General features: G+C 36.8%; 1 protein-coding gene across 2 annotated transcripts in view; it reads left to right on the plus strand.

Moving 5' to 3' along the window:
* EXOC2 (exocyst complex component 2) overlaps window positions 1-20,122 on the plus strand; it is a 124,307-nt gene that overhangs the window by 49,626 nt on the left and 54,559 nt on the right. For both annotated transcript variants that reach the window (XM_061449344.1, XM_061449343.1), the window contains 3 exons: window positions 1,438-1,556; window positions 13,850-13,975; window positions 16,790-16,914. In XM_061449344.1, coding sequence (XP_061305328.1) covers window positions 1,438-1,556; window positions 13,850-13,975; window positions 16,790-16,914 — 370 coding nt within the window. The remainder of the gene's footprint in view (window positions 1-1,437; window positions 1,557-13,849; window positions 13,976-16,789; window positions 16,915-20,122) is intronic.

Below are 20,122 nucleotides of genomic sequence, written 5' to 3' on the forward strand. Positions count from 1 at the left end.
GGTATTTACAATGCTAATTATTTTATACTTTTCAGAAACAGTTTACCATATCACTTAACAACCAAGTAGATGTATTTTTTCAAAGATCAGTGGTAATGTTTTTAATTTTGTCTAAGCAAAGACTGAAGTCCCCCTTAACACTAAGGAAGGCCTTAAGCTCATAATTTATAAATGTCACCCTGTCAAAATGGTTGGTCATGTAATGTTCTCATCCATCCAACCAATCCTACTTTGACAGTTTATTTTTGTTCAAGTACTGCAGGCAGTTGTTAAAGAAGGCAGGATTTTGCAATACAGTCTTAATTAACAGTAGGCATTATTGTAGTAATTCAGCTTTTGTGAAGGAGTTAAACGTTCTCTGCACTGCTTAAGATAATAAATCATTGTACTTCACCTTGAGCATCTTGAATTTTTTAATCTGACCTGAGTCATTAGTGCAGAATGTGGTGGAATGCATTAAATAATAAAGCAGCTACTGCTTTTTTAAAATACTCTTTTGTAAGTACTGTTGTCAGATTGTCTTGAATGCCATACATTTGACTTTATTACTTTTGTTTTCTCTTTGAAATCGCTGCAGCTGTCTCTAATACTTCTCTCTCCTCAAAAGTCAGAGGGTGATTTTTTTCCCATATCTTAGAAGCCCCAGTGCTTATCTCTCCCCGTTCTTTTTTTCTCTGGACTTTGTATGCACATCATAGGTAGAGCAAAAAAAAAAATCTCACCCCTAAAAAAAACCCAAAAAAAACAACAAACCAAAACAAAAAAAAAACAACCAAAACAAAACAACAGCCAAACAAAAAAAACCACAACCACCCTATACTCTGCTGCCCCTGCCAAAAGGAAAAAAAAAAAGCCAACATATGAAAACCCCAAAAGAAATAAAAAAAAAAAACAACAAAAACAACAACAAAAAAAACCCTCCACCACAGTCCAGAAGTTTGGTTTACATTGTTTGTACATGTGTTTGCTAAAATTAATGAGCTGCCAAAAAATAATTTCTACTGTACTTGTTAAGGTTACATGATGATACAATCAGGACAAGTAAAATGGGAAGAAAAATACCATATTTTATGTGCTTGAGATGTTTAACTTGGAATCGGTGACGACATGAAGTACTGAGCTGCAGCCATGGCAGACAAAGAGCTTGATTTCCCAAGTACTTGAGGCACAACTGAAAATACATATTAATATAATATTAAATATATATGGTTTTGTTTATTTCTGTAAGGTTTTTAGATAAAATTTTACCTCACTAGAGGATGAAGGGAGAGTGCAAAGCTTGTGCTTGTTGGGTATGAGTGTATCTTAACTATTCTTGGATTTTTTTTATATATATATATATATATATTTAAAAAAACATTTCTTAGTACATCTTTGTTTTAATGAGGCCTTCAGTGTGTCAAGTCAGAGCTGTGATTTTTGGACTCGGTTTTACAGATATCTTTCTGATCTTCATGCGCCTGGGGACCCTGCTTGGCAGTGCATTGGTGCTCAACATCAGTGGATTCTGCAGCTCATGCACAACTGTAAGGAGAGCTACGTTAAAGAACAAAAAGGCAAGGATATATTTTTCTTCTACATATATGTATTTGACATCTAGGAATTTGGCATTGCCTTTTATTTGACAAGTCTTGGTGTACAAATGATATTGGGGGGGGGTCCTATCAATTTTGATAGCTTTTCAAAGTCGAATACTGTCTTGTATTTTTTTCTCTATACTGTTATAAAAACAAAACAGCAGTTTGAGTTTTCTTTTTGTTTAACTTACAACTTTTAAGCTCTTTACATGGGAAAGAGTTAGATTTCAATCATTTATCTGAAGCTTACTGTCCTCTCAGAATACTCCTTTCAGGTCCCATGAAGTTTGGATTGTTTTCTGACAGATTTCTTTGTCACAAGATACGCTGTTAGTATATGGAAATGCAGAGCATTGGGGCATAGTGGAATAATGTTTAATTTCTTGATAGGCAGAATAATAATATGGTGCTGTCTCATTCTTTGTTCATAGGCAGTTTCAAAATTCCAGATTAGTGTTCAGACACAGACCTGTGAGCTGGACAAATAGGATGTTTAGAAAATGTTATATTAAGACCAGTAGGAATACTTAGTTGTATTCTGTCTTTGTCTTTGCCATTGTTGCTCCCCCAAAAAGGTACAGGTATTTCTTTCAGGTGTGGCAGCAACTTATATACCAGTTAACATGATCCTTCACATTACTGTATTTTCAAAAGGTTGGCTGTATGGGCCTCGTATTTCTAGTAGTAAAATCTGTTAACTGGATTTTCAAATTGGAAACTGATAAGTAGTATCTTATTTCTCAAGAAGTCTCAGAGTTTGCTGCTGTTTCTGAAATGAGTAGGCATATCAGAATTTGGTCTCTCTTGGCTTATAGGTAACTCCTGTGTTTAGTGAATGCATATCCCAAACCAAATAAGGTGTTCTATTCTGAGACACCACAAAAACTTTACTGAGTTGGAGCTACTGCAGAAATGTGCTAGAAATGTGCTGTAAAATTGCTGCAGGAGGCTTAACATCTCTTTGTTCGACAACACAGTGTGAAGTGCTGTGGGACCAGCTGAAACACCAGGTTGGTTTCTTGACTTCTTGGTCAAAATTCAGAATGTTTCAAAAAGCTCCCCATCTTCCCTTGTCAAAAACCCTGACATGACACCACCATGACCCCTGCAAAATGGAGTTATCAGGAGCAAAACTCACTTGTAAAAACAGCTGTGGTTAACAAATCTAAGCTTGCTTTTTCTCCTCTCACTTGCAAAATATTATTTAGCCATTTCTTAGCTTCTTAACGAGAAAAACAGGAGCATGAAGGTACAAAGTGATCAAGATGTTTTTGGTTTAGTAGTCTATATAATTTTGATATGCAGGCTCCAGTAAATGAATGAAAAATGTGTCTAAATTCCTAGGCTTGTCTTGAAAATCTCAACCTGTTTGGTGTTTTTCTTGCAACAAATCTGCTTACCTCAGCCTTAATATCAAAGGGGCTTTGTTTGGGCTCACAGATGAAGGAATTTAAATAACTTGAATGCCAGGTAAATGCATGTATGAATAGTTAATATTTAGTGCATGTATGAAACAAATGCTAATATAGTATTACTTTTATTAAAGAGCTCATCGAATTTCAGTAGTTTTCTTCAGCCTTTTATGTGGTCCTTACTGATGTAGTTTTTGCACAGATTGTAAAATACTTAAGAATTGATCCCAGTTGATGGAATTTCTCATTTAGTATCTAGTAGGATAAGGGAGAAGGTTGCTAAATGTGATTTTTTTCCTCTCTAGATTTTTAATTTTGGCATAAACTGAAAAGTTGGGAGAAGTTAAAAAGAAAACTCAGAAAAATTGTTTTTAATTGCCAAGTAGAATAGTGCTGATTGTGATCTGAGACTTTAATAGAAGTATGCTTTTCAAACAGAAAAACTGTGGGGTTTGACTAAATATCAAATTGGTTATTCAAGGCTTTGAGGAATGTAATCAACTTAAATGAGCTACAAATGTGTTTTATATGTTCATAAATTCACAGGCTATTAAAAAAAAAAGGCAATAAATTTTCAAACATTGAAGCCCTTATAACATGCTTCCAGGAAAGATTCTTTGTATATCGTGCATTTGGAGAAAGAGGTGGGTCATAAGAGTATTAAAAGGGCTTTGAAACTTTTTCTAGGTTTTTCTTTTCAGCAAAGACAAATAGGTATTGTTTTCAGTAGATGGAGTCTTCCTATCGCATATTTTGCAATAAGCGCACAGTGATTACAGTTCTACCTTGAACATACCAACAGTTTCTGGCTGTTCTTAGTTTAGTTCTTCTTCTGACTGTGAATCTGTGGGTTCAAACTGACTTGAGTCAAAACTTTTCAGCATAATAAACTTAAACCTCAATAGCAGATCATATCTATTTTTCACTTGTGCGCAGTTCTTCAACTTTCAACCGAGTTTGTGCAAAAGCATTTTTTTGTTATGTTATCAGTTTTCAAAGTAGAGCTGTGGTCTGAGCTGTTCCACGTGAATTTTACTGCATAAAATGGATTTGGACTTAGACAAAAGCCTTTGCTTTTCTTACCCAGAGAAGTCTTTTTTGGAAACTCAATTAGACATTTGGTAAAGGATTTTTGTAGCCAATTGTCAAAAGTAAATATTCTTAAAGAATTTATTTACTGGCTGTGATATGTTCAGGAGGGGAAGATTAACATTGTGATTACTTGCTAAACAAGCTAAAAATCAAACCTAAGCAAATTCTAAGTAGAATTTGCTCCAAATTTTGACACTGTTATAATAATCCAGCAGTGTACTGTTGTGGTAAAAAGTTGTTCCAGTTCTCTCCACACTACTAGCAGGCTAACACGTTAGTAGAATCATAGAATAGTTAGTGCTGGAAAGGACCTTAAGATCATCTAGTTCCAACACCCCTGCCATGGGCAGGGACACCTCACACTAAACCGTGCCACCCAAGGCTCTGCCCAATGTGGCCTTGAACACCGCCAGGGATGGAGCATTCACAACTTCCCTGGGCAACCCATTCCAGTGCCTCACCACCCTCACAGTAAAGAACTTCTTCCTTATATACAATCTAAATTTCCCCTGTTTAAGTTTTTACCCGTTACCCCTTGTCCTATCACTACAGTCCCTGGGGGAAAGTCCCTCTCCAGCATCCTTGCAGGCCCCTCTTCAGATACTGGAAGGCTGCTATGAGGTCTCCATGCAGCCTTCTCTTCTCCAGGCTGAACAGTATCACAGTATCACAGTATGCCAGAGATTGGAAGGGACCTCTAAAGATCATCTAGTCTAACAGCCCCAACTTCCTCAGCCCGTCTTCATACGGGAGGTGCTCCAGTCCCCTGATCATCCTCATGGCCCTTCTCTGGACTTGTTCCAACAGTTCCATGTCCCTTTTATGTTGAGGACACCAGAACTGCACACAATACTCCAAGTGAGGTCTCACAAGAGCAGAGTAAAGGGGCAGGATCACCTCCTTCGACCTGCTGGTCACGCTCCTTTTGATGCAGCCCAGGATACGGTTGGCTTTCTGGGCTGCGAGCGCACACTGAAGCCGGCTCATGTTCATTTTCTCCTCAACCAGCACCCCCTAAGTCCTTCTCTGCAGGGCTGCTCTGAAACACTTCTCTGCCCAACCTGTAGCTGTGCCTGGGATTGCTCCGACCCATGTGTAGGACCTTGCACATGGCATGGTTAACATACTGGTTACAAGTAATTACAAGTTAGTAGTAACTACAAGTTAGATGCAGCATGTTCTGCTGTCTTCTTTAAGAGATTTATTGATGTATCGTCTGCTTCATAATGGCAGTCAGAACAAATCTTCGATATTGATGAGAAGTAAATCTACTTTTCTGCATCCTCTGTAGGTTCTTTGTCTTTGATGCTTGCCCTCTTGTTAATAAGGCTCTCCTAAGCATAGCTGAAGAGTGAGCTAATATACATGCTGGTGTGGTTGAAGGTACTATCAGAAAATTGTGTATCTAAATTCCTTTGGTTTTATATCTGAAGTATATCTTTTTGATCTAAGCATGAATCCTTCACTCCCAGTAGTACTGTTATGTGAGAAGTTGTGGTTTGGGTTGCTGCTGGGGTTTTTGGTCTTTTTTTTATAAAGAAACAAAAAAAGGGGAGGAGGGGTAAAAAAAAAAAAAGCCTCTGTGCTTGAATGTTACCAGAGGTTAGCCCCATTTTGTGGAAGTACTCCATAGCTGTAAGCATGTCCTAGAACAGTGAAGTTTCGTAAAGTTTCATAACATAGCACAATCTCTGATGCAGCCTGAAAGAAGAAGCTGGCAAGTTTACAAGGGTGTAATGGTCTGGAGTTTTCTCCTGGAATTTGTTTCAAGGAGCAGAAGTCCTATGTATTTCAAATACTGTCTGTTTTCACTTACTCCGACTTGTGTTAATACTATTTCCCACACCTGAAAGGTATATCAAGCTGTGCTGAGCTTTGTCAAATAATTTGGCAGTGCAACATAAAGGCTGACAACTACCAACAGCAAATTGTTCAGTTGGATGTTTCCTTTGATTTTTTTAATAGACAGTTCTTAATAGTAAAAGATGAAATAATACGATCATTAGGTAATTGGTTACATTTATTTCAGTGGGTACAAGTAGTACGTGGAATTCTCTCAAGTCCTGTATACAAAGTACGTTACAGCAGTATGTTTGAGTGTATTTCCCTTGAAGAATACCTTTGCCCTGTTCCCACTCAAGCAGCCATGCTGGTTTGCCAGTTACTCTTAAATTGCATTGATTAATGTTTCATTACATGTTCATATATAGCTGTTGTTACTCACTCATCATTGCCTTCAGACTATTTCTTGCTCCGCATATCCATAGTTCTTCAATTGTGAGGTAAAAAAAAAAAAATGCAGGCAGATGATGTACATATTAAGAGAAATTGTTGCCCATGTTTTAAGGGGTGGGTGAATATGCATATATGACAGCAGATCAGAATTTCTCCTGCTCTGAGGTGCTCCCAAGTATGAGCAGCCAAAACAAAGGGACCGAACACCATAGCCAAAGTCATAGTTGAAGCATGAGGAGGTACAAGGGGTGACCAAATCGTAAAGCTCCTTTGCTTGTATCCTTACATTAAGCTATTCTCCTGCTTCTCTGATTGTCAGAATCATCCATTAAAGGTACATCTGTAGATATGGGACCCATGTGCAACTCACTGGAAATCTAGTTCTGCTGACATAGTAATTCTTGTAAATATATGAATTTATTAACTTTTTATGCTTTCTATTTAATATGTTTGCCTTACAAATGGAATAGGTAACAATTGTGCACTTTTCTTGGTTTTGAAAACTTTGGGGTTTTTCATGGTTATGAAGTTATTTCCTGAACTATTGATGGATTTCTTTTTATGTATCTGATCACATCCCCCTGTTGCTGCCCACTGGAAGGACCTGATGTTGGTAAAGACAGTTTGCTGCTTTTATTTAGTATGTAGCTATGTTAGAGACAGGGAGATGAGACTGAATAGACATGGAAACACATTTTTGAAGGCTGTGAATGTAAAACTTAACATAGAAGAGCACTATGCTCTCTCAAAACAGTGTGTCTTTAATTGCTAGCAAGAGATAGTTGAATTAGAAACTTGATTTGTACTGGTATTATATGCTTTGTATTGGCTAAAGTCTGAACTGCTGCTTCTGAACTTTAAACTTAGGATTTATAGAAGTCTGGGGACTTTCAAACCTGGTACCTGAATAGTAAATTGTTTCCTTCAGTTAGGATTTTACATATTTGTAAAATTTACATATTTTTAACTTTACTTGGCAGTTCCTCTTTTATTAGGGCATAATTGTAGTTTTTCACTATGGTTTATGCTTCTCAGACTTTTTGGAGTACAGGAAACATGGGGGATATAATGACGTAAAGTGACATGAAAATAAATGTAAATAAATGAGGTTTAGCTTGAAATTTTCCTAGGGCACTGGGCAGATAGCCAAAATGAGTTAAGGAATGAATTCTTAACATGAGTATCAGGAAAAGAAGCTATGGAGGTTAAGACTGTTTTCTGTGTGGCCAGTTCTTATTTGGTTAGACTTTAATAGTGGCTTACTAGGTTTCATGATCCTTTGAGCTAAAATGGATAGCCAGTAACTCTAATGCAGTTATCAGACTAACTGAAAAAGTCCTTCATTTTGTAACAGGTTTTTCTGAGATACTATGTAATGTGATTGCAGATAAGCTATCTGTTAATAAATAACCTTTAGAAGTTAAAACTATAAATGGAAACACACAGTTGTAGTGTAATCTTTCTGCTACCCTTTGGGTTGCAAATATTTGATATGCAACCTATGAAAGTTCCTAAAATGGATACAGCTATTGAAACAGGAGTATAGTAATTCAGTCATTGTGATTTTTGTTGTAGTTCTTATTACTGGAAAAGTGTAATTTTTACAGCTCTCAAATGTATGTTGCACCACTCTCCAAATACTGCAAAAACTATGCAGGCTATTTCTGCGCCACAGTAACAGCAGCTGTACATAGTGTGAAGGAAAGAGATGGATGCTAGACCATGTTGTTTTTTCTTCTGTGCCACACTGAGAATCTATTCACCTTGCAATGAATGATCCATCTTTGTTAGATCAGACAGGCCGGCAAGGCTTGTGTCAAAAGGGCCTTTTCAATTTGTTATCCTAGCAGCTGGTTCTCTTCCATTGCCTTTGCTTACTGTACATCTGGAAGAAGAATTCTTGCAGCTGGGAGCCATTTCATGTCTAAACCACATCCCCTGTCCATAGCAGAAATACCCTTTTGACAGCAGATGTCAAGCAAACCCTTAATGGGTTATTAATTAAAAAAAAAAGTTAATCAGTACAGAATTTGACACTGGATTTATTTTCCTCTTTTACCACCTGTATCTGTAACTTCACTGTTATTTAGAATTTTTAGTAGACTGTGACATGTTCAGAAATGAAGCGGGCATTCTTATTTAGTATTTATAATATTGAAAGCATTATGAAGACAGTAAATATGGTGATTAAAAAGCAGCACAGGTAGTTTAAAATTTAAATTGAAAACATTAGTAGTACTAAAGATAAACTTCTGAGGCCAGAATTTTACGTTGGTGTCTGCTCTAGTCTTTTAAGTCCTTATTCGGGCAGTTAACTAAAAGCTGGTTGTTTTCAAAGTTGATGATGATCTTGATGTCCACCGGAGTTAGTGCTAGTAAAATGATGTCATTTTTATTTATATGCTGAACTTGAAGTGTTTGGCTCTTGCTTCAGTATTTTTTGGCCTGCAAGACTGACAATAAGGCTTACCCTGAGGCTGAGAAATACTTAAATCACCACTAGAAATAATAGGCCCAATTAACCTTTCTGTGATAAACTGAAAAATAGTTTCTTTATGAATGTTTAATATAATGAAGTCTAGCCTTAAGTTTTAAAAAAGCACTCCTTTTTAAATGTATTTCAAAAACACTTTTTCTGTAAAGTGCAGCAATTTATCTTCCGTGTTCATCTCTGCTAGAAATACAACCCATTTTCTTCTTGATCACTTAAAACTGACATATTTCTAATAAATGTAAGGAAAAGAAAGAAAAGGTATTCAAGAAAAAGGGTAAAATGAGTTATTCATCTGTTGAGCAGGTTAATTTTTTGGTAATTTCTCCTTCTGGCCTATTTTCTTGCCTAGACGAATTGAAATTCTCAATGCAGTGTCCTTGAAAGGAATCTTATACTGGTTGTGTCCGTGCGGGCTCCAGGCACTGTGTGTTTGGTCAACAAGCAACAGTGGGTGGTCAGGCTGTAGCACAGGACAAGGGCCCGCTGTGCACAGGAAAAAATGTTCAAAGGTGTTTAAGGCTGGTAAGGAAGTCTGACGCCCTTCAGAGAGTCCAGAGGCTATAGATCAGCCTTCCCTTACTATTGTAGCCTGTGAGAAAATTCACTGTAAGATACATAATGGATGAAAGAACACAGTAACTGTATTCACCTGGTTGCACATCCGTAGGGTCTCTTCCTTTTAAATCTTGCTCATATACATGCTGTGTATGTGTATGTATGCTGCAAGGCTCTGTAATAACTGGTGTTTGACTTAGCATAGAAAATCACACTGAAAAAAAAAGCATTTAGCCCGAGGTTGGTCACTTCTTAACAATTTTCTGTCGCTGCAAAAAGTACTGGCCTTATATTATCCCCCAGTCAACCAGCAGCTTTTATAAAAAGCCTTAGCTGAATGCCATGTAAGTCGTGCAGGGGCTGGCAGAATTGCAGAGTGGCTGAAGCTGGGTTACAGAAGGGAGATGTGTGACCCCCTTGAGAAACCTCTGCCTCTCAGGCTGAGAGGGGAAAACAAAACAAAAGAAGCAAGAGCTGTGAAGGGATTGATATTGCGAGCTATTTTTACACTTAATTTGGTAATAGTTTTGAAATTTGAAAGTAATTTGCATTTAAGGATTTTTAAATCATTGACTGATTTGCAGATCATGGAAAAATCTACTCTAGGTAAATTTCATGTTAGTTGTCTTTTTAACAGAGGCTGTAATCTGGTGCAAGCCAAGAGCATGCAGGTAACATTCAAGAAAGTGGGGTCAAGGTATGTACGTGAGCCATAGGTACTGCAGGCACATATGTACCTTGTAGGATCTGCAGTACTGATAAACTTGGAGTAAACCTGCAATTTGGGGTCAGCACAGGTGACTTGATTTATAGAACACAAAAGCACAAATTAAATTACCTCAAAAAGCATTGTGCTTTCTTTTAGATCTTTGTTTTGGTGAGATCTTATGCAAGAAGAGAAGAGGTCTTAGCAAAACTGCTGAACTATTTATATTTCACATGGCATCTGAGTGTTTTAATTTCATCCTTCTTACCTTTAAAATATCTGTGCACAAGAAGTTGAAACCTAGTAAAATTTTTTTTAAATAAAAAGCAGTGTTAAGGTCTTTTGAACTTATTTGCTCTTTTCATGATTTTTCAGTCGTAAATGTAATAAACTTTAGTTATACTTCTGGTTTGTCATGACTCTTTGGTAGAAGAAGAGAATGTAGTACATTTATTTTTCCTGTGTTTCCTTGGTTAAATATACACTTGGCACTGGGGTCACTGATAGATATGCTCCATGTAGATGGTATATTTTGGAAAACAGAACAACAACCAAAAAAAAACCAGAAAAAAAACCCCAACTTTTGTGATTTCCAAGATGCAGTTTTGTTTTGTTTTTTTTAAATTAAGATACGCCAGGAATGTATTATTCATGCTGTTTATTTCTTAAAACGTGTAAAAAGTTAGTATCTTGAAACTTCAGGTTGCTGCTGTCCTATACTCAGGGTCTAGGAATGTCGAAATAGTATACAAACAGACTAACGAATAGGCAGCAAATTATTATTTGGGTAGTTTATTTAGGCTTATAAATGTTACTGTCTACAGTCCATACTAATATTAAATTCATTGTATTACATTATGCTGCTAAATTTAAGCTGCTGGCTCCAGAAAGGGAATGAGTTGGCATGGGTGAAAAATTGTTTGTAAGTTAACTCTCACTTTTTTTACAAGATTTATACATTAGTATGCAGTCTTCAAGCGCTATCTTCTGGTAGGGTGAAAGCAAGATCAGCTTTGCTAATGTACTCCAGATGTTTATTAGTCCTGAGGGTATATGTGCTGTTGTAGTTCCCTGCTGCTGTGTTATACTTGCTTGTAATGCTAGACAACCAATTAAGAAATTAGTTCATGTTAAACTTTCTTTTCCTGGTACGGCTGCAAACTGATGATGTGGTTTTTCTGGTGGAACAAGAGAGTATTCTTTACATGTTTTCTGTAACTGGTGGATATATAAACCATTTGGGCAGCATGGGGTTAGTGTATCAGCAGCAATACAGAATTTTCAGGTTTTCAACTACCTCAAGCAAATGGTTTTAATTGAACTAAGTTACATTAAGATGTTTTGGTAAGTGTGTCTGTTTTTCTTAATTCTGAGGTTTAATTGGCACTGTCATTTTTAGAGACGATCTGTTTACAAGAAATTCCTCATATTAACAAGGTGTTTGAAAGGTGAGAACCTAAATTCTAGGCAAAGACATCAGAGGGATGTTTTTTCATGGGTTTTTCTAATTGTAGTTTTTGTGAAAATAACATTGCTGCACTCCTGTTTTTTCAGATTGCTTGATTTTGGAGAGGGTTTTTTTAAGAGTTTTATTGGGTGGATTTTTTTATATATATATATATTAACAAATTTAACGTGTATATATATGTATGTTTTAACCAGCAATGTCTTGACATACATTCCTCCCCCCTTCCCCGTCCCCCACCAAAATAAAATGCAGATATGTTGAATCTGAGGCAAATTCTTATGGATGCCCAAGAGCTATGCAAGGCACGTAAAATTTCTCAGGGTCTTCTATGCAATTTTCTCTTTATTCTGGGTAGAATCTCTGAAGATATTCAGTGTATACTTTTTTAATCTGGAAAGGAATCAATTTGTTTTGGTTTTACTTCATTCTGTAGGGTTGCTGAATGTTTTCACAGAAGATAATTACCGCAAATTTATAACATTTAAGATATGTTTTAGGAATCATAGGTGTTTAAATTATAAATGCTAATGATCTGTGATCTTACACAGATCTCTGCTGTATGGGAAGTTGCATAGTACATGTCCGTAATTAACCTCTCGTACTTCCAGCATACATACTTACTTAACAAAACTTCTGCAGGCTTTAGGTTTTTACTTTCTCATTATTATTTTGCAGTTTTAGTTCATACAGAGGGAATTCAGTATGTCTGTCACTATTGTGAATGATGTAGCAAATTGGATCTATTTAGCTATTGTCTTATAGTATGAACAGTAATGAGATGAATAGAGGAACTACAGTTGGATCAGTAATCACAATGCCACAGTGAAAGGCCACAGGAAATCTCTTTTAAACCCATTAAAGAATTTTGGGAAGAAGAACTTCTTTCAAAAGGAACTAAAACACAATACTGTCACCTATTGGAAGTTTGTGATACTTAATATTTGAGTTTAAGCCCCAGCTGTTGAAGTAAAGTGACTAGGTATATCTTTACTGCCCTGTTGGTCTGACAGCAGCATTAATTCAGAATAAATATCCTTCAAATCCTTTTTACTTTGTGTTACTCTTGAATCTGAGTACTGCAGTGTTACAGCTGGTGCTCTTACTGTGTGGCCTTCCTGTTATTTTAAGTGAATGTAGGTATTGATGGAAAAGATCAAGCAATGTAAACTCAACCATTAAGACTCTCATTACAAAATTCAGCATGAAGTATCAAGAGAGGTTTCATCTCAATATAAGAAAGAAACGTCTTACTGTAAGAGCAATGAATCACTGAAATTCACTGAAATAACCTCCCCAGGGATGTGGTAGAGGGCCCATTGCTGGAGGTTTTCTAGATGCAACCAGACGGGGTGCTAGATAATCTCATCTAGGCTCCTTTTCCCCTGAAAGGTTGGACCACATGATCTCTCAAGGTCCCTTCCAACCTGGGCTGTTCTATAATTCTACGAATTGTAATTCATTTAACTTTAGCTGTTACAGCTCTGTTGCTCAGTGCTGAAATAACTTTGATGGTTACTTTCAGAAATGTATCTGTAAGGTGAAATGCCTTAAGCAGCAATATAGATTTTAAAAGAAATATTGGCAGTGTTACAGCGTGTTAGAAAATCATCATTGCCTGCTCACTGTTACATGGTTGTTTTCCAAAATGTATATTAGACTCCAAGTATCCACCTCCATTAGATTAGATCATTGCTTGTAGACTTGCTAATACTTACTTACATATGGTCAGCCACCCAGGGGAAAAAAATACCTGTTTTTGTTTGTCAATAGGTATAAGTACAGGGTGGTTTACAGACATGCACAAGTGTACATTGCTGTTAGTTCATCTGCTTCATGATGGATGGTTTCTTTCTACCTGAACCCTGTATAGGTCAAATATCTAAGTAGTTGAACACACTGCCCTTAACTGCTTCGGCTGGAGGCAGAAGAAAGGCTTGCTGTTAGAAGTTTGTTTAGCCATACAGAAAAAAAGTATGTGCCATGTCATTAATGACATAAATACGTATTTATCCATGGCTTTCAAGCTATTAATTGTGGGGCATTAGTTAAAGTAAGAACAGAGAAACACACAGAATAAAGACTGGTATTTCCCACATGGTACTTATGGGTTTGGCTTTGCTTACAGGAGTCAGTAGTGGTGTTACTGAATAACATTCATGTAGATGAGCAAGCCGTCTAAACAAACAAGGTTAAGAATGTTTTTGCTTGATAACTTTTGTTTTGTATCAGTTCAGAGCTAAATTAGAATGCCGCATGCAGTTTCATGTCAGTTGATGTGCAAAATCATTTTATTTTTCCCCTCTCTCTCAGGCAGCTCATTGCTCCACAGCCCTATGCTGGATCTGGACAGTGATGTGCGTCCATCACCAATTGGCCATCTCAGTCAAACTGCTTCATTGAAAAGGGGCAGCAGCTTTCAGTCTGGCCGTGATGATGGTAGGCATCTGTTTTTATTTGGAAAAACAAAGCTGCAGTTCCCTATGTCCAATGTGTGGTGTAGTCAGAAAATCCAAACAGAAACCCCACACTCTGTGTGTTTGTTTTGGTTTGTTACCAAATCGAATGCTTTTTTCTCATGCCTTACTGTTGCTCACTGAAGAGGTCCTCTGTGTTTTTAATAAGCAAAAGAGCAGCTCATAGCTGAAATCTGCTTCTTAAAATGAAGTTAAGGTAATGAGTGTCTTTTTTCTTTTTTTTTTTCTCTCTCTCTACAAAACCAGAAATAATTACTACTACCTTTTCCTGTTGTTATAACTTTTGTGTGTATTTGCTGAGATGGCTCTCCTTGCATTTGCTCCTTCTGTGATTACTGTGATATCTGGTCCTTGTTCTTTAATTCTTTAAACCCAGAAAGGGAAACAAAGTGTATGACTAAGCTTAAGCAGTGTGCCCGCAGCCAGCCCAGATGTGTCATAAGTGTCTTCAACGCCATCGTTCAAACAACTTGAACTCGTAAGTCTTTCAATCACAGGAGGCAGAAAACATTTTTCACAGGATGGGTCATTTGTTACCAATGTACATTTTTGCCAAAAGCAGGTGTTTATGAAGAGCTTTCTGGCTTTGGTCTGCTTTGATGTTACTCTTCTTCCAATTCTGTGGACTTCCTTGAAAAACTTCTATAAATATCTGCTGTGGTGTTTTTGAGCAAAAAGAAGAAGGAATGGAATTTTTCAAGAACATAGAATGTACAGTTGTCATTATTTTTCATTCTTGTGCTGCCACATTGTATTTTCATGTGCCAGAAAAATTGCATCACAGCTTGAGGTTGTATGTATTCAAAACGTAGATTACACAAGCCTATAATAGACATGTATACCAAGTAATTACGTTAATGTAAATTGCACAGATTCATCAAAATGTAGTGTCAACGGGGAACAGACATCCCTGGTTATAACGTTGGGTTGATGCTAGAGCTTTTGGCAAGATGAAGCCGTTTCTTGAAGGAGCTGAAATCTTTTGGTTAGAACTCAGGTTTGGTGTTGCAGCGCCGCTGTTGCTATATCAGTGTTGGCGTAACTTCCTGGCATCAGGAACATTATTAACACAGCTTGTGTTAAAAGGCAGAGTTTTTTGCTATTGGGTCTAACCAGTTCTCTTGACAGTCATAAACCAAGATGGCACAAATATCCTGTCTGTATTCACACTAAGAGCTTTGCTAGTGAAGCTTTGAAGTTCTGATGCCTTCTAAACAGATGCATCACTATCAGCAGAGTTATGCTTCAGTTATGTTAGAGTCTCTCTCCAAATTTTGGGCTTCCATTGTGATTTTTTTGATTTTTCAAATACTAATATAGTCCCTAAACTTTTTGGCCATGAAGAGAACATCATTTTGGGTAGTCCAAATTCATCCACTGAAGAAATGGACCAGAATTTTATACAGACCTTGACAAATGGATGCTGCTGAAGGCATGGTGTACCTGAAGGAGATTCCAGACTGGCTGCCACACAATAAAAAAGTGAGGTTCTGACGAAGCCTAGCCTACTAGTTACTGAAGGTGCAGCTATTTTTGCCTAACTGGTTCTGTAGTCAATATTCTCCAGTAGAGTAAAGATGAAGTGCTATTTTAACCAACATTTTTCTGCATTTCTGCAGTTATTTGGATAATATGTTTTTAACTTTATCATTTATAAAAGACCAGACTTTATACGCACACACAAAAAAAAACCCAAACCAACAAATGTGAACATCTTTGTTTTATGGGGCTTTAGTTCTTTGGGGGACGTTTGTGGGGGTTTTTTTGGTGTTGTTTGTTGTTTTTTTTTCTGGGCAGGGGGTGGCATTTTGATTTGGTTTGTTTTTTTTTTTTGGGGGGGTTGGGGGGGGTGTGACGACGAGAGGTGTTCTCAAAAAAATAAAAAAGAGATTCCTTCTCCAAGCATTCTAAAGCTTGGAGATGGCAGATGGTTATGGAAAAAGTTACCTTTATTTTCTGTGTTAATTAATAATTTTTTTCTGCCTCTGTTCAGCTTTCTCTTTATGTCCCTTCCCACTGCTCTTTGCTCCATGTGATAAGAAATTGAGAAAATATATTTGCTGCTAGAATGAAAGCTACTTTCCTGATATGTTTTAATAGCTGGTGTACCAGGAGTGTAAGTAGGTTCATGAAGTGAAAACATGGGTGCTGTAGTGTTACATGTTAGGAGTGTGTCCTGCATCCAGGCATTTCATTATATAGTTAGTGATTTGTTCATTCAACACTGTTGGAATCTTCCGTTTTTCAGATTAAAGATTTTACCAAAGAAATGAAAATAAAGATGAGAGGTTGGCACCTTGCCCCAAGCCACAATGGAAAATTTTTTGAGCTGTAAATAAAGCAGATAGTCCAGTTTCCATTGTTTGCCTTAAGTGCTAGCCCCTCCTACCAGCCCTGTTTCTGCAGCATCACCATCTCATCATTTGAAGCTTCTAATCTCTTGATTGCTTTCATGTGACCTTACCTTTTAGAATATCTTGAAGACAGAAGTCCTGCTGTCTGAATTATTGGGTGCATTGCATTGGATACCCCTTACAAAGGGGCCTATTCTTTATGTACTATCTCAGTGCCAGCAGTTTGTAAGCATATGAGATGAGAAGAAGGAGCTTTTATGCGTACTGATTGTTTTTTTTTTTTCATTTTTACCTCGATGTTTCTATACATACTGTATAGTCACTTGTGGTAATACAAAGCTGCAAGCTAATAGTACTTTTTTTAAAATTATTAGTTCAAATATTTTTAATTTTGCCTTTCCCATCCTCTCTTCCCATTTTAGCTTGGCGATACAAAGCTCCTCAACAAGTTGTGTTTGTTGAAAAGCTGACAAAACTTGTTGTAAGTCAGCTGCCCAACTTCTGGAAGCTCTGGATTTCTTATGTGAATGGAAGTTTATTCAGTGAGGTATGGGTTCTTCTATATAAGCTACTTTTAAATAACAAAACTTCATAATGATTGTTTGAACTATGATATTTCACTGAAAGAAGTGACGACTTGCTTTAATCAGAGAGGTTTATATAAAGATAAGTAGACTCTTACACATTTGAGAGATACTGCTTTGACTAGTAAGGTGTCTTGCAATACTAACCTATAGAAGTCAGAATTTTCTTTATACTTTTAAAAGAATAAAAGCATACAGTGGAATTACTTAGAATTCTGCTAGTGGTGTTTGTGTGTTCCAGATGCTGGAGTCAATATCTGTAGTTCCACCTCTTAAGTCATAGCTGGCCAGCTGCCTTTCATTGATCTGAAGAAATAGAAAATTGCATGGAGGAGATGTGTAAAAGACAGTCATATAGGAAAAAAAAATATGTTTTCTTTCTTTGAAACGAGTACTCATTTCTTGAGCTTTAAGTGTTTGAAAGTGAGGATAGGTTCAAAACCAGAGCTGCAAAGTGACCAAGGCCCAGAGTGGTACACACCCATGCATGCTACAGGGAGTCTAGTCTAGTCTGAAAGTGCAGGCAGCTGCAATCAGCTGTGCTTCTAGTCCTTCTTGCTTGGATGATCTGGTTTTTACAAATTAATGTGAATACAATCTTGGTAATCCAAGAAGCAGGATAAATAAAAGTAGTGATTCATGACATGCTGATTTTATATGCATGCTATTAATAGATTTTGAAAGGTTAAATTTCATAATTCATTTGATATGCGTAGTTGTCTGACCAGGACAGTAGTGTATAGCTTACCATGATAATTATTATCAGATAAATGCAATAGCTTTGGGGTTCGTGTCACAGAATTACATTTTACAGAGTTCACTTCTAGTTCTCAAGCCATGTTGTTTGTTCTTCAGAACTGCCGTGATGGTATATTCACAAGGAGCTAGCCTGACAAAGACACATTATTGAAGTGTTGTGAAAGGCAGCTCTCTGTTCCATCAACAGATGTTAAGGCACTAGTTCACAGCTCATCTTCACAGCTATCACTGTGGAAGTTCTGCTGAGTGAAGTTTGGACTTATTCTGGGTCCTAAAAGCTCTAAAGACCAGATCTATACAGAGAGGTAGAGATGGAATATTACAGTGCAGGTGGAAAACAGTCAAGCTTTTGGACATGCATATTATTCAGAGCAGCTTCTATATCCAGCGTAAAAGTCTGTGCATCTAAAACTCCTCCATTTAACTGCTGCTGTATTGAGATTGATTTTGTCCTGCCATTTTTGTGATGTCCTGCTGTTCTTAAATGCTGAAGTAATCACAGCCATAGTGTTCCACTACTAAATTATCCCTAAAGCAGAACTGCAACCATAGATCTCTACGATTCTTTGTAGCTTTAGTAGAAAAGAAAACAAATACCCTGGGAAAAGGAAATTTGGAAGCTTATTTGGTCATTTTCCTTTTCTCTAACTAAAGAATGAATTTCTCAAGCAGATATTCTATTTATTGCCGCTGTCTTTGAATCTGAACATAATGTGATCATTCTAATAAATAATATAGTCCTTTATATGTTGAACACAATACAGAGTATTATAGCTCCAGTGAAATGGATTCTATTTGTGATCCTTATGTGATAAAATCAAGAGAGAGATAAGGCACTTACTCATAACCTTCAGTGAAGGAAGTAGAATCAAGAATAAACCTTAGTACTGTTGACTTTCACAAAAATAATTAATTTCATAAGGGAAATGACAGCCTTTATATCTGGAAAGTAGATTTTGCAAATTCACCTGTTAAGTTGCTGTGATTTTTCTTTTTCCCTGAGTACAATGAAAAAGAAAGCAATTTCTAGAGAAACTGAGACTTGAACTGTAAACAAGGTTGAGAAATTTTGCTCATGAAAATGACTGGAAGTGGAAAATGCAATGATCTTGTCACGTCTGAACAAAACATTGTTTCTGTGTATTTGGGGAAAAAAAAAAGGGAGGTAGTTTTCCTGTTAGTCTTGAAGGTACATCTGCTCCTCTTCTGTTGTGCCAGATTCTGTGCTTGTAAGAAATTAATCCCTGTTCTTTTGAGTTCTTTGGCCCTTACAGAAGTCCCCAAAGTTCCTGGGGAGAGAGAAGGGATGGTACCCCCAGTTCCTTTTGTGTGTTCTGCATGCCACAGTCAACACAGGTCAAGTGGGAGAAGGGGGATAGCATTAACTAAAAGACTTATAGAACACCTTAGAATATCAGTGTATTGCATTCAAAACTCAGGGTTTATATGTTGCAGACTGTAATTGTCCATGAATAAATTTCCTCTCCCATGTTGCTTGCTATTTATTGTCATTCAGGTAGCAAGGTGATTGCTACGGTTTTTTAGGACTAGTCCTGTTAAAGTGGTGTAGAGTGTCATTTCAGTTAGCTTATTGAAGACTTCAAGGCATTAAGACATTTTAAAAATGTGGAAAGAATTTCACTTCATGTGAATTTAAAGCTGTATTTTTTTCAGTTTTTAGGTTTTGGGGGGTTTGGGACATGTGGGTTTTTTGAGTTCTGAAAGGTTAGCAATATATCTGAAGATACTATCAGTTAAAGATTTACATGGTATTTTCAACAGTTTAAAAAGCTGAGTTCTTTGAATCACTCTAGGTGAAGTCACATATGTGAGTAGTAACCGTTGGTCTTACCACAATATAGTTTTGGTCTGTCTGTGCAGGAAAGGTTTAAGATTGGTCTTCAGCAAAACCACCGGGGGGGGGGGGGGGGGAGAAATCAAAGATCTGTGAATTTTTTGTTCTTTAATCCAGCTGTAAAACAGTGCCAATTGTAAGTTGCTGGGTGAGGTTTAAGGAAAAAAAAACCTTAATTTCTTTTTAAGGCAGTAGAAGAAAGAAGTGGGCATTCTATGCAGCAATGACTCCAGTGTTTTCCTTGTCTCAAATTTTATAATTCAGAGCTTAAAGTGTAAGAGTTTCATAGCTATGTATTTTCCAAAAACGTTAAGCAGGTTTTTTTTCTGATTTTTTTCTCACTTCAAATTATTTTTTAACTTGAAAATCTGTAATGCTTTAGCTAAATATGGAATTTGAAAAAGACAGTACTTTCAGTTAACTATTTACAAGTAAACTGATTGAGAATACTTGTCATGTTATTGCACTTCTTGTCCAGTAGATGTTGCTGTACAAACACAAAATAGGAGATTTTCTAATTATAAAATTCTGTCTGCTTAACCCAGCATCTGAAATAA

This window comes from Pezoporus flaviventris, unplaced genomic scaffold (genome assembly GCF_033815535.1).
Source record: "Pezoporus flaviventris isolate CSIRO_AGI_PZ_B2104156 unplaced genomic scaffold, CSIRO_AGI_Pfla_v1 ptg000007l, whole genome shotgun sequence".
NCBI classification, from domain to species: Eukaryota; Metazoa; Chordata; class Aves; order Psittaciformes; family Psittacidae; genus Pezoporus; species Pezoporus flaviventris.